At 71.0% G+C, this 11395-nt stretch overlaps 1 protein-coding gene across 3 annotated transcripts; it reads right to left on the bottom strand.

Moving 5' to 3' along the window:
- Positions 1-5674: 5674 nt before the first annotated feature.
- Positions 5675-10828, bottom strand: PCGF1 (polycomb group ring finger 1). 3 transcript variants are annotated; one of them, XM_059721278.1, is made up of 9 exons: positions 10692-10828; positions 8186-8291; positions 7731-7883; positions 7445-7516; positions 7153-7261; positions 6654-6687; positions 6154-6240; positions 5987-6067; positions 5675-5801 (listed from the first exon to the last, which is right to left on the bottom strand). In XM_059721278.1, exons 1-9 carry the CDS (start codon positions 10785-10787, stop codon positions 5754-5756), a joined length of 786 nt encoding a protein of 261 aa, XP_059577261.1. In that variant the 5' UTR covers positions 10788-10828; the 3' UTR covers positions 5675-5753. The 3 variants fall into 3 exon arrangements, with proteins under 3 accessions (XP_059577261.1, XP_059577262.1, XP_059577263.1); XM_059721279.1 differs by having other exon boundaries at positions 6154-6237; XM_059721280.1 differs by lacking the exon at positions 10692-10828 and adding an exon at positions 9539-10412 and having other exon boundaries at positions 8186-8738.
- Positions 10829-11395: the final 567 nt, after the last annotated feature.

Here is an 11395-nt window from a genome sequence, read left to right as displayed (position 1 = left end):
ACCGGCACCGGCACCAGCACCAGCGCCGCTGTGGGAGGCTTAAATCCCCTGACACATTTCCTACTTCCTCCCAACTAGACACTGAGCCATGGAGGATGCCTGAGCCCAATCATAGTCATAGACAACGAGGGTTGGAAGGGACCATGGGAGCTCACATCTAGTCCAACCCCCTGCTCCGAGCAGGACCAGCCCCAACTACATCATCCCAGACAAGGCTTTGTCTTGCTGGGTCTTCAAAACCTCCAAAGATGGAGACTGCACCACCTCTCTGGGTAACCTGTTCCAGTGCTTCAGCACCCTTGGCAGGGAAGAGTTTTTCCTAATATTCGATCTCAGCTTCCCTTGCCGCAGCTGGAGCCCATTGCTCCTTGTCCTGCCATCTGCCACTACGGAGACCAGCCCAGCTCCATCCTCTTTGCAGCCCCCCTGCAGGGAGGTGAAGGCTGCTATTCAACCCCCCTCGGTCTTCTCTTTTCCAGACTAAACCAGCCCAGTTTCCTCAGCCTGTCCCCACCAGTCCTGTCCCCCAGCCCACAACCGTTTTCACTTCCCTCCACTGGACGTTCTCCAATGTGTTCACGTCTTTTCTGTACCAGGCAGCCCACAGCTGGACACCCGACTCCAGATGTGGCCACAACGATCCAACCAGTTTCATGTGCAACTCCCAGTGCCATTGTCCAGCCCGTGTTTCCTTCGCTGACCAGTAGAAAAATCATGGGAACAGGGTCAAGGCCTTGCCAAAGCCAAGGTCCATCGCAGCCGTGGCCCCGCACAGACCCATCACCTCGGGTTCATCCCCCTGGCCCGTTCTGACTCAGCTCGAACAGAGGGCAGTGGAGCATCCCACCCTCCACGCTTGGCACCGCGACACTCCTCCCCTGCCATGGAGGGCACGGGGCTGGGCAGTGGGACCAGTCTGGGCAGATCCAGGCCAGCCCTGCCCCGCTCAGGGCCCTCTTGGCTCAGGCCTCCTCAGTCCACGTGTCCTCAGCTCAGGGCTCCCAGGTCCACGCGTGCCTGGCTTGGGGCTCCTGGGTGGGGGCAGGAACGGTGCTGGCCACGGCACCACACGGCACTGGAGACAGCACACTTCCTGCCCCGAGCGCTTGTGGCTCGAGCCATCTGCCCCGCTCTGCCTTGGGACCCGAAATCCCGCGGCCCCAGGGACTCTGGGGGTCAGGGCCACGGCCAGTGGCAGCAGTGAGATGCCCCCGCAGTGCAGGACGGCAACTAGGGGAGCAGAAGTGAGCCTGATGTCACACCCGTGCCCAGGCCGTGCGCACAGCGAGTAGCCATTTGGGCCACTGGCGCGGGAGCTGCAGGCCGGCTGCGGTGGAGGACCCCAGGAGCGCAGGCAGGGCCTGGGCTGGCACGGATGCCCGCCAAGCCGGTGGCAGGATGGGCCGGTGCCGCCTGCCTCTTGCCGGCTGTTGCGCGGCCCGGGCTGCATTTGGGCCTGCCAGGAGGGAAGGGGCACGGCGGGGCGGGGCGGGGCGGCCAGGGAAGAGGGAGAGGAAGGCAGGGCGGGGGCCGCGGGGCTGGCAAACAAAGGGCCGAGGAAGCGTCCCCGTCCAAGATAAACCAGCCAAGGTGCAAGCGTGCCGTCCCCGCCCAGCCTGGCCCAGCCGCCCGCGGGCAGGGCCAGCAGCTGGGCCCTGGGGGCCGGAGGGTCAGGGGGGGCGGGCGGGGCTGGGGAGGCCGTGATGGGCCCAGTCCTGCGCCCCGGCCCATGGCAGCCTGGCGCCAGGGCGGAGCCCAGCGAGATGCCGCCCTGAGGGGCAGCGCCAGCCTGGGACCCTCACCCGGGCCCTGGCCAAGGGCTGCTTTGCCTTGACCCCACCTCGAGCCCAGACCTCCCTCTTGCTGCTGCGGCTGAGGGGACCCCCAGCCCCCCTGCAGCTGGTGGGGGCATGCTTTGGGGACGAGGCTCTGGGCCAGATCCCGACTGCCCCAGGCTTTCCCAGGCCACGAAGCCACCAAACAATGCGGGCGGCCACGCTCCCCAGTGCCGTGTCCGGGCCCAGCATCCTCCGGGAAGCCGCCAGGAAGCCTGATGTGCCGCCTTCCCGTCCGTCAGCTCTGTGCCGCTGGGACCGGGCCTGGCTCCGTGCCATCACCGCTGCCGTGCTGTCCCTTGGCCCCGGGCTCCAACACCCAGCTCGGAGCACAGGCCTGCCCCTCTGGGGGCACGAAGATGGGGTGGGCCGGGGCCCCTGGGGCAGCTCCGAGGGTTCCCCAGGCCCGGGGAGCAGCAGTCTGGGCTGAGTCTGAGCCCAAGTGGGGCTGGATCCAGCCCAGGCGCCAGGAGTAGCCGAATGGAGACGTCCAAGCATCTCGGTGCCGGCGGGAAGGACCCGCGGCAGCCACGGCCTCGTCACCCCTGGCTCCAGTGTCTGGGGCTGCTGCAGCCCCTGCTCCACCATGGCCGTGCAGCCCTGCCAAGACAGCCCAGTGCCACCATGCCGTGCCGTGCTCAGTCTCCCTCCCCTGCGGGTTACCAGGAGCTCCCAACCCCACCTGCCCCTGGCCAGCCACTCCTCACCCGCAGGCCCAGCTGCCCACCTTGCAGCCGCGGTGACCTCCCCTCGCACCCAGCACCTGCCTAACCTCATGGCCAGGGCCTGCCCCCGGGGTGCTGTATCAGGGCCCAACCCAGGCCATGCATTTGGAAACCAGCTGCCCTAGGGCTGCCTGCAGGAAGCCAGATGCTGCGGTGATGGGCACGGGGCAGCGGTGACAGGCACGGGGCCACAGTGACAGGCATGGGTGCCAGGCCAGCGGCTGGCTCTGGGGTGGGGTGTGAGGGGGGTCGGCGGTGCCGGCTCCCAGCACCAGTTGCTCTGCGGTAGCTTGCAGCCCCCCTGCCCTGCGCATCAATCAGGCGCTGCGGTGGAACAGGGCAGCCCCCGCGCCCCCCCGTCGCCACCAATGGACTGGAACCGGCGTGGGCTCATCTGTCTCTGTCAGCGCCGGCGGGCGGGGGACACGGCGCTGCTGGAGCGTGGCAGGGCCAAGCCGCCGCGCGCGCCAGGAAGCCACGCAAGTCCCAGCTCATCCCATTGCCCCCGGCACCTGGCCCGTCCCCAGGGCAGGCGAGTGGGCATAAATGTGCATGCCAAGAGCACGCCAGGGTCATGCCGTCACATGCCCGGCACTGATCCCATGCTGCTGACCCCCCCGCCCAGGGGCAGCTCCCACATGCTCGGGGGGTGGGGGGGGGCAGGGGCCATTGCAGCCCCCCGCATGGGTGCTGCAGCCTATACCCAAGAGGGGAGGCTGAGCCTGGGGGGCCGTGTGCTCAGTGCCATGGGACCCCCAGGCCCTGGGCTGCCCCAAGTGGGAGGTCTCCACCCCCCACCAGCTGCAGGGCCCGTGCTCAGCCCCCCCCAGCCAGCTGATGCCCCCAGCTGGATGTGCCCCGCCAGCCACGGGCTGGCTCCCCCGGGGGTGCGGGGCCGTCTCCAATCCCGCACGTGGGGCCATTTGTCTTGCAGCACTGACAGCCCCCCCCCGGCCCGGCCCAGCCCAGCCCAGAGCAACTGGACGGGGGGGGGGGTCCAGCAGCCCCCCAGTCCCGACGCCAGGGCTCAGCGACGCGGGGGCGAGGCCGGGTGCTGACAGCCGCGGCCTGACAAGTTCATTTAGCAGCTGAGCCTGTCGGTTACCGCCCTGCCGGCTGGGGGGGCTGCCTGCCCCCCCTTGGGGCAGCTGCTGGGGCGGGCCCTGGGCCCTGGGGGGCGATTAGAGCCGTGCAAACGGGTGGGAGCTGCAGGAGGGCCAGCTCTGCCCCCCCAGCCTGGGCACTGCAGGTGGGGCCGGAGCTGGCGTTGGGCAACCGGGGCGGGGGGCCCCGTGCCAGGTTCCCAGCACTGCGGGCGGCAGCCAGCTGCTGCTGCGCCCACTAGGCCCGGCTGCCTTCCCTGCTGGCAGGTGGCTGCTCGGGTGCTGGGAAGCGGGGGCCTCCCTGTGGCACTGACCCAGGGGCAGGAATGGGGGGGCCAGAGCCAGGCCTGGCTGGACTGGACTGGGGCAGCAAGTCCGGCTGCACTGCCCCCCCACCAGGGCCCCCGCGGGGCAGGCAAGGATCCTGCAGTCCGGCTGCCCCTGGACGCCGGGGTGCCCGGCTGCAACAACCTGGGGCGGCAGCAGCTGGGGCCCAGGGCGCGGAGGGACGCAGAGCTCCCCAGGCTCCCTGCCCCCCAGCCGCCCCCCACCCCCACCCCCACCCCCGGCCTGGCCCGGCCGAGGCTCATTTACCAACGTCAGGCACCAGTTGGTTTGAATTAGGCTCCGGGCGCTGATAACAGCCGGGGTGGGGGGGCGCAGATCCTGGTTGCGCTGACAGCGCCCGTCCCGCTGACAGACGTGGCGCGGCCCCCTCCCTGCTGGGCTGGGACACCCCCGCCCCCCGGATCCCGGGCCAGGTGCTGCCGGCTCTGGCCTGGCCTCAGGCACTGGGCAGTGGTGGCGCAGGGAGCTGGAGGGGCAGGGGGACTCGGGGCCTCTGCACGTGGGCACCGAGGCCCATCTCACAGGGCAGCTGCTGGGCCCAGCCCTGGCATGGCCGTGGGGCCTCTGCCGGGCAGGAAGGGAGCTGGGGCTGGGCCAGGCCCAGGCACGTGCCAGTCCCAGCCGTGCCATCACGAAGCAGAGCAACCCCGGGTGCAGCCGCAGGGAGGGGGCGACTGGTGCGAAGCCCTGCCAGGAGCCCCCATGCCTGGAGATGGGGGGCCAGGCCGGGGTCACGGGGGCCAGGCCCAGCTCCAGCCGCAGCGGCTTTGACCTGCGGCCTCCACTCTGCATTTCACCACGTACTTAGCAGCCCGGCTTTCGGCACCCCCCCCAGCCCCTCCCCCCACTGCCGTCTGTCCCCCGTGCAGTGAGGAATGGCCAACAGCTGGGCTAGGGCGGGGGGGGGCTGGGGGTAACCGGATCCCCCCACCGTGCAGGGCTTGGCTCGCATGGCAGGGACGCCCGGGCCAGGGTCAGCGGCAGCAGTGCCGTACGCCGGGGTTACAGCTCGGGCAGGGGGACGCGGCCGCGCAGGCCAGGCTGTGCCGCGTAAATCACGGGCGGCCGCGAAGCTGGTGGCACGCAGCGGGGCAGAGCCCCCCCACGGCGCACCAGGGCACAGGCGGCGCAGAGCTGCCCACCCTGGCAGCGCCCCCTGCTGCCTGCCCTGTGAGCAGCAACCATGCCACCCCCCCCCCCCCCCCCCGCCCGCCCCAATGCTGGGGCCAGACGCCAACATAGGGGCACCTGTTCCCATGGCAGGCCGGGGGCTGCAGTCAGGCGGGGGGGAGCCAGCTCTAGCCCAGCTGGGCCTGGCTCCAGGCCCAGCTCTGTGCAGGGCCAGAGAGGGGAACGTGGGGTCGAGCAGCTGGGTGGGGCAAACCCCCCCACTTGGCCCCGGGCGGGACAGCCCACTGGCCCAGTGATTCCAGCTGCCTGCGAGTGCAGGAGGGGAGGGGGGACCGGACTGGGCACAGGGATGCAGCTCTGGGGGCTTGAGGAGGAGCGGCAATGCTGGCTGCTGCAGGCATGCGGACCGGGGGGGGGCCAGGGCCCCTCCAGTGCACCAGTAGCCTACACAGCCCAGTGCCCACCTGCCTTCTCCTGGGGAGCATGGGCCGGGGGGGCAGGGCCAACCCCCGTCATGCAGGCACTACAGCCATGGGGTTTTCATGATTTTATTCAAAAAATAGACTCAGGGGGGTGGGGTGGGGGCGGGGGGGTGGCACCGGGCCCAGCCCCTACCTCCTCTTCTCCTTCACACTGTAGTGCAGCAGCAGCGGCGCCGGCTGCAAGGCAAGAGAGCGCTGAGTGGGGGAGTGGGGGGGGGGGACGATGACAGACCCCCAGAACCCACTGTGGAGCCTGGGCCCTGCCCCAGGGACCCCTGTGGGGTGCAGGGCCAAGCACCGTCCCTTTGTCCTGCCATTCAGCACCACCACCCTCCCGGCAGCGGCCCCTCCAGCATACCCACCTTGCCAAACCAGTGCGAGAGCCAGAGCTGCTTCATGGTCATATGGTCTGGGAGCACCTCGCCCTCAAAGAGCAGCTGCACCTGGGCACGGACAACACCCACATCAGCACCTGCCCTGGCCCTGGCCCCCGCAGCCCAAGGCCCGGCCCCGGCCCCGGCCCACTCACGTGCTGCAGCGCCAGCCCCAGGCGGTGGCACAGGACCCGGCGCAGGTGCCGCACCTGAGCCCGGACGGAGCAGCGCACGTACTTCTGCTGCGGGAGGAAAGGCAGGGTTAGGACATCTGTCCCCAGCCCTCAGCCAGCCCTGGGGCAGGGACCCAACCCCAGACACACTCGGCCTGGGAAGGCCCAGCACTGCTCCCCCCCGCAGAAACCCCCACAATGCACCAGTGCAGCCACCCCCAAGACACCCTCCCACTGAGAGTGGCACCGTGCTGCTGCCCAGCGTTAGCAGCCCCGAAGGCTGACAGCCCATCACCCATCACTGGCAACGGCAGGGAGGGAACCCGGGAGTCCTGAGGCCCAGGCCCCGCCGTCCCCAGCACCAGTGCAGGCGCAGGGCGCTGGTGCCCCCTGGTGGTCACTGCTGCACGCGCAGCCCAGGCAGGGACCCCCCCAGCCCCCAACTGCAGGCTGGACCCCTCCCCCGCAGGCTGGACACTCACCTGCAGGACGGCCTTGTTCTTGTCCTTGCCGGTGCTGGGGACAGAAAGCCAGGCCAGCTGTGAGGAATGGGGAGGGGGACACTTGGGGGGGGGGGGGAGCAGGCACCATGGTCCCCTGTGGCCCATCCATGAGGACGGGCCTGAAAAAGAAAAAACTAAAGGAGGGCAGGGGCTGCAGATCGGGAGTGAGAGGCATCAGCAAGACTGGGGGGTGAGCACAGCCCCCTCCTCCGGCGGGGAGTACTGGGCGCGGGTGGGGAGGGGCTCACCAGGCTGCTGCCAGCGCCGAGCCGGCAGCTGAGCTGCGGCATCGATCCCGTTACAGCTCCCAAGGGCGCAGCATTGAGTGTGCCGGAGCCGGCAGGCAGCTGCCCCCCCATGGCCCTCCCCCCCCACACCGCCGGCTGGAGGGGGGACTGTGGGGGATACGGAGCCTGGGCCCCCGGCCCTGAGCCCGAGCACGGCACCCCAAGTGCTGCCCCCCCACCCCAGCACTGACCTCTGCTTTTCCAGGCACAGCGAGACGTGCTCGTCGTAGCGGAAGTAGTGGGCGCGGGAGTGGTCGAAGCTGCTGTAGGGCAGCCCCATGGGGTCACCCCCTACCGGGTCTGTGGAGGGACACGCTGTGAGCCCCAGCCCCACCCTCGCAGCCCACAGGGCCGGAGGGCACTAGGCAGGGCCCAGGGCCACATCCCAGGTTGGAAGGGGCCTGGCAAGGCGCAGCCCCAAAAGGCCTGGAGCCAGCGCTGGCGGCAGCCTTGCCCACCCCCCCAGCCCTGTCTGCATTGCACCTTCGCCGCCCAGCTGTGCCACCCGGTCCAGGCCGCGCGACTGGTAGAACTCGCGGATCCGCTTCTCTTCGTCTGTATGGAGATGGAGACAGGATCAGCCCTGGCCCCCTGACGGCCCAGCGCCCAGCCTGCCCTGCCGGGCCGTCCCAGCACCATCGGCCACCACTGGCCCTGCCGGCCCAGAGAGCAGGGGCAAAGCGACAGACTGGGGCCAGGAGGGTCTTGGAGGAGCGAAGCCCAGGGGTGGCCCCGGCAGCCCCCCACCCACCCCAGCCGGGACACGCACTCTCCTGCAGGCCAGGCACCAGCTTGTAGACGATGTCCTGCATGACGCGGTCCAGCTTGAGGTTAAGCAGCGGCTGCGTCTCGTGGATCTTGGTGTTGCACATGGGGCAGTACTTGCTGGTCTGCAGGTACTTCACGATGCAGCTCTTGCAGACTGAGCGGGACGGGGTCAGCGCCGGCCACGGCCCCCCCTGCCCTGCCCGCCTGCCCCTGTGCCCAGCTGGGCCGCGCTGCAGCACGATGCTGCCCTCTCCTGGCAGAAGAGGCGCACGGCCGCACAAGACAACCCGGCGCGGGGCTGGGACACGCCAGCCTCCAGCCCCAGGAAGGGGGAGGAGGAAGAAGGGATCCTCCAGCCCCAGCCCCATGGCCCAGCCTCTGCCCCTGCCCATGCTGGCAGAGCCCCCAGGGCTGGGCGCTGCCCTGGGGGAGTCCCCGACAGCCGGCCCCACTCACAGGTGTGCAGGCACTCGGTGATGGTGGTGGCGTCGATGAAGTACCCAGCACAGAGACAGCAAACGATGTGCTCGTTCAGCTCCTTCATCTTCACCTTCACCTCCTCCTGCAGCACACGGCCGTCACCAGGAGCCCGAACCCACTGGTCCCACAGCCAGGCGGGGGGGAGAGGCCCCTACATCCCCCACCCTGGTGCCCTGCACCCCTGCCCCCCCACCCCAGTGCCCCCCGCTCCTGCCCCGCATCCTCAGGGAGGTCTCAGGCGAGGCTGCTGCCGAGACCGCCAGCTGCAGGCTGTAGAACAGCAGCTCGGCCAGCTGGTCGCCGTCCTCGGCCACCCTCAACAGAGACCCGGAGGCGGAGAGCAACCCCCAGGCCTTGAGGAGGTCTCTGTAAAAGACCGGCAGCTGCCCGCGACACGCATGAGCTCTAGGCCGCGCAGGAAGAAGAGCTGCCGGTCGTATCGGAGCCCCCGGAGGCGGCGGAGGAAGGCTCGCCCCAACAGGCTCCGCGTCGCGTGGCTACCGTCACTGTACAACAGTCTGTGCAGGGCCTGAAGTCGGAAAGTCAGGACCTGGCTGTGGAGGCACACCAGGCCCTGCCCCTCCTCTCGCAAGGGCAGGGTCAGCTCCCGTGCACAGACCCAGTGCCGTCTTGGCCAGAAAAACCCCAGCGCCCGTCTCTGGAGCCTGGCAGGGACCTCGGGGGGCGCGGGGAGGGTACTGAGGCGGTACCAGAGCATGAACAGGACTAGCTGATTCAACACCAGTGCCCAGGCCCGGAGGGACAGGCACTGCAGCAGCCCCGTCCATGCCGGAGCCTCCTCGCCACCCTCTGTTCTAGCTCTGCCCAACTCCCCAGCGAGGAGGGGTCCGTGGGGGACAGGGAGACCCCCAGATAGAGCAGCGAGCCCACGCTCCACCGAATGCCCTGGAGCACGGGTGGGAGTGAGCCACCTGCCACCCGGCACCCACCGCCAGCCTGGAGCTCTTGGCCCAGTTGACCCGGGCGGAGGAGGCCGCCGAATAAACCTCCTGGCAGGCCACCACCCGCTCCAGATCTTCCGGGCCCTGGACCGCGAGGAGCACGTCGTGGGCGTACGCCGAGAGGACCAGCCGCAGCGCCGGGTCCCGCAGCACCAACCCGGCCACCCGCCTCCGCAGGAGGCACAGGAAGGGCTCCAGGCCTAGCGTGTACAGCGGGCCCGGCATCGGGCAGCTTTGACACACCCCCGCCTGAACGGGATGGGCTCCGTCAGGGACCAGCGGAGCTCAACCAGGCGCTCCGCGGAGGTGCACCGCGCCTGGAGGGCCCGCACAAAGTGCGGTCCGAAGCCAAACGCCCGCAGCGTACCTGTGAGATACCCGTGGTCCATCCTGTCGAACGCCTTCTCCTGATCGAGGGAGAGCAGGCCGAACGACAGGCCCTCCCGGCGCGCCAGCTCCAGGAGGTCCCGCACCAGGTACAGGTTGTCGAAGATGGAGCGACCTTGCACCGTGTACGTCTGGTCGGGATGGATCACGCCCGCCAGCACGGACCGCAGGCGCGGCGCGACGGCCTTCGCCACGCCACCACCTTGTAGTCCATGCGGAGAAGGGACACGGGACGCCAGATCCTCAGGTCGCGGAGGTCCCCCTTCTTCGGCAGGAGGGTCCACACCGCCCTCCCGCACGACGGGGGAGCTCCCCGCAACCCTCGGCCTCGGCCCAGACCGCGGCGAAGTCCGGGCCGAGCACGTCCCAAAGGCCCGGCAGGACGCCGCGGTGAGCCCGTCCAGCCCGGCGCTTTGCTGCCGGGCGCGAGACGGAGAGCGAGCGCGAGCGCGGCCGAGGTGAGAGGCGCCTCCAGCCGGTCACGGTCGCGGTCGCCCGCGCTCGCCTGCGGCACTGCCCCGCAGAGCGCGCTGCAGCCCGCGGCCTCGGTCGGCTCCCGGGAAAAGAGCGTCGCGTGGAAGGATCCCGCGGCTCTCCCGGGGCCGAGAGGGGCGCCGTCATCCGCCGAGAGGCAGGGGTGCGCTGTCTGGCCCCCCTCCGCCGCTCCAGGGCGCAGAGGAAGCGGGAGCCGCGGTCCCTCTCGCGCGGGTGCGGCGGCCCGCCAGGGCTCTCGGCCCCTCCCTGCGCTCCCCGCACAGGGATGGACGGGCGCTGCGGGTCAGCGGCCAGGCGCCGCTCCAGCCGCTCGCTGGCCGCCCCCCGCTGCGGGGCCCCGGGCGCGGCTGCGGCAGAAGAGCCCCCCCATCTCTGTGCCCCCCACTGCCGCCCCGCAGCCCCTGCCCCCCCATATCCCAGTGCCACCCACCCCTGCGCTCCCATCCCAGCATCTCTCACCCCCGGCCCGCGGGCGTCGAGGGGCCGCACGTGCCTACTCCCCTTAACTCTGCCCACGAGGGGCGGGGCCACACCGGGAAGCCCCGCCCCGCACGACCGCGCATGCGCACTCGTCGCGCCGCGTCGACCCCCGCGCCCGCTCCCTCGCGCATGCGCATGCGCGGCCCGGCGCAGGCCACCTCGTTGCGCAGCGGGTCCATCTTGTAGACGGCCTGGAGCTGGTTCCGCAGCCGCATGGCGATCGCCATCGGGCCCCCCTGAGGAGGCGACGCCATCTTGGCCCCGCCGCCACGCACCGCCCACTTCCGGGTTGGGCCGCGCCCGTCGCCCCAGCAACGCGCCGCACCACAGCTCCCGGCGTGCCCCGCGCGGCCGGCCGCCGGCCGGGGGGGGAGCTGCGCGCGGGGGCTGCCGGGACTTGTAGTTCTCGCCCACGCCCCTCGCCCCCCGTGGAGCGACGGCGCCTCCTGGCGGCCGCTGCGGGTCGGGAGTGCGGCGTGCGGGGAGGAGGGGCTGTGGGGGAGTGCGGACCCCGGGATGCGGGGGGCGCTGTCGGGGAATGCGGGGCCCGGGGGAGGGGCGCTGCGGGGGAGTGCAGCACTGGGGCGCTGGGGGCGGGGCTGCGCCGGGAGCGGGTCCTGCAGTTCCCGCACGGGGCAGCAGGGGGCGGCCGCGGAGCGGCAGTGCGGGGCGAGCGGGGGGGCTGCGCGGGGGGGGGCACTAGGCGGGCCGGGACCTGTAGCTGCCTGCGCGGCGATGTGTGCGGGGCCGGGCCCGATCCTGCCCCCCCCCCCTTTGCGCTGCAGCTCGGGGCTCGGTGCCCGGTCCCGAGTCGCGGCCCCGCGCTGGTGCCCCCCCGCCCCCGCCGGCGGCAGAGGCCGGA

Source organism: Alligator mississippiensis, chromosome 2 (assembly GCF_030867095.1).
Source record: "Alligator mississippiensis isolate rAllMis1 chromosome 2, rAllMis1, whole genome shotgun sequence".
Taxonomy (NCBI): domain Eukaryota; kingdom Metazoa; phylum Chordata; order Crocodylia; family Alligatoridae; genus Alligator; species Alligator mississippiensis.
The sequence above is the reverse complement of the archived record's forward strand: the minus strand, read 5'-3'. Positions and strand labels throughout refer to the sequence as shown.

Coding starts and splice junctions, on each gene's coding strand:
- PCGF1 (XM_059721278.1), bottom strand. CDS start 10,787: ATGGCGTCGCCTCCTCAGGGGGGCCCGATGGCGATCGCCATGCGGCTG. Junction 7,517..7,730: donor GGTGCCTGGCCTGCAGGAGA/GTGCGTGTCCCG, acceptor ATCTCCATACAG/ACGAAGAGAAGCGGATCCGC. Junction 6,241..6,653: donor AGAACAAGGCCGTCCTGCAG/GTGAGTGTCCAG, acceptor TTCCTCCCGCAG/CAGAAGTACGTGCGCTGCTC.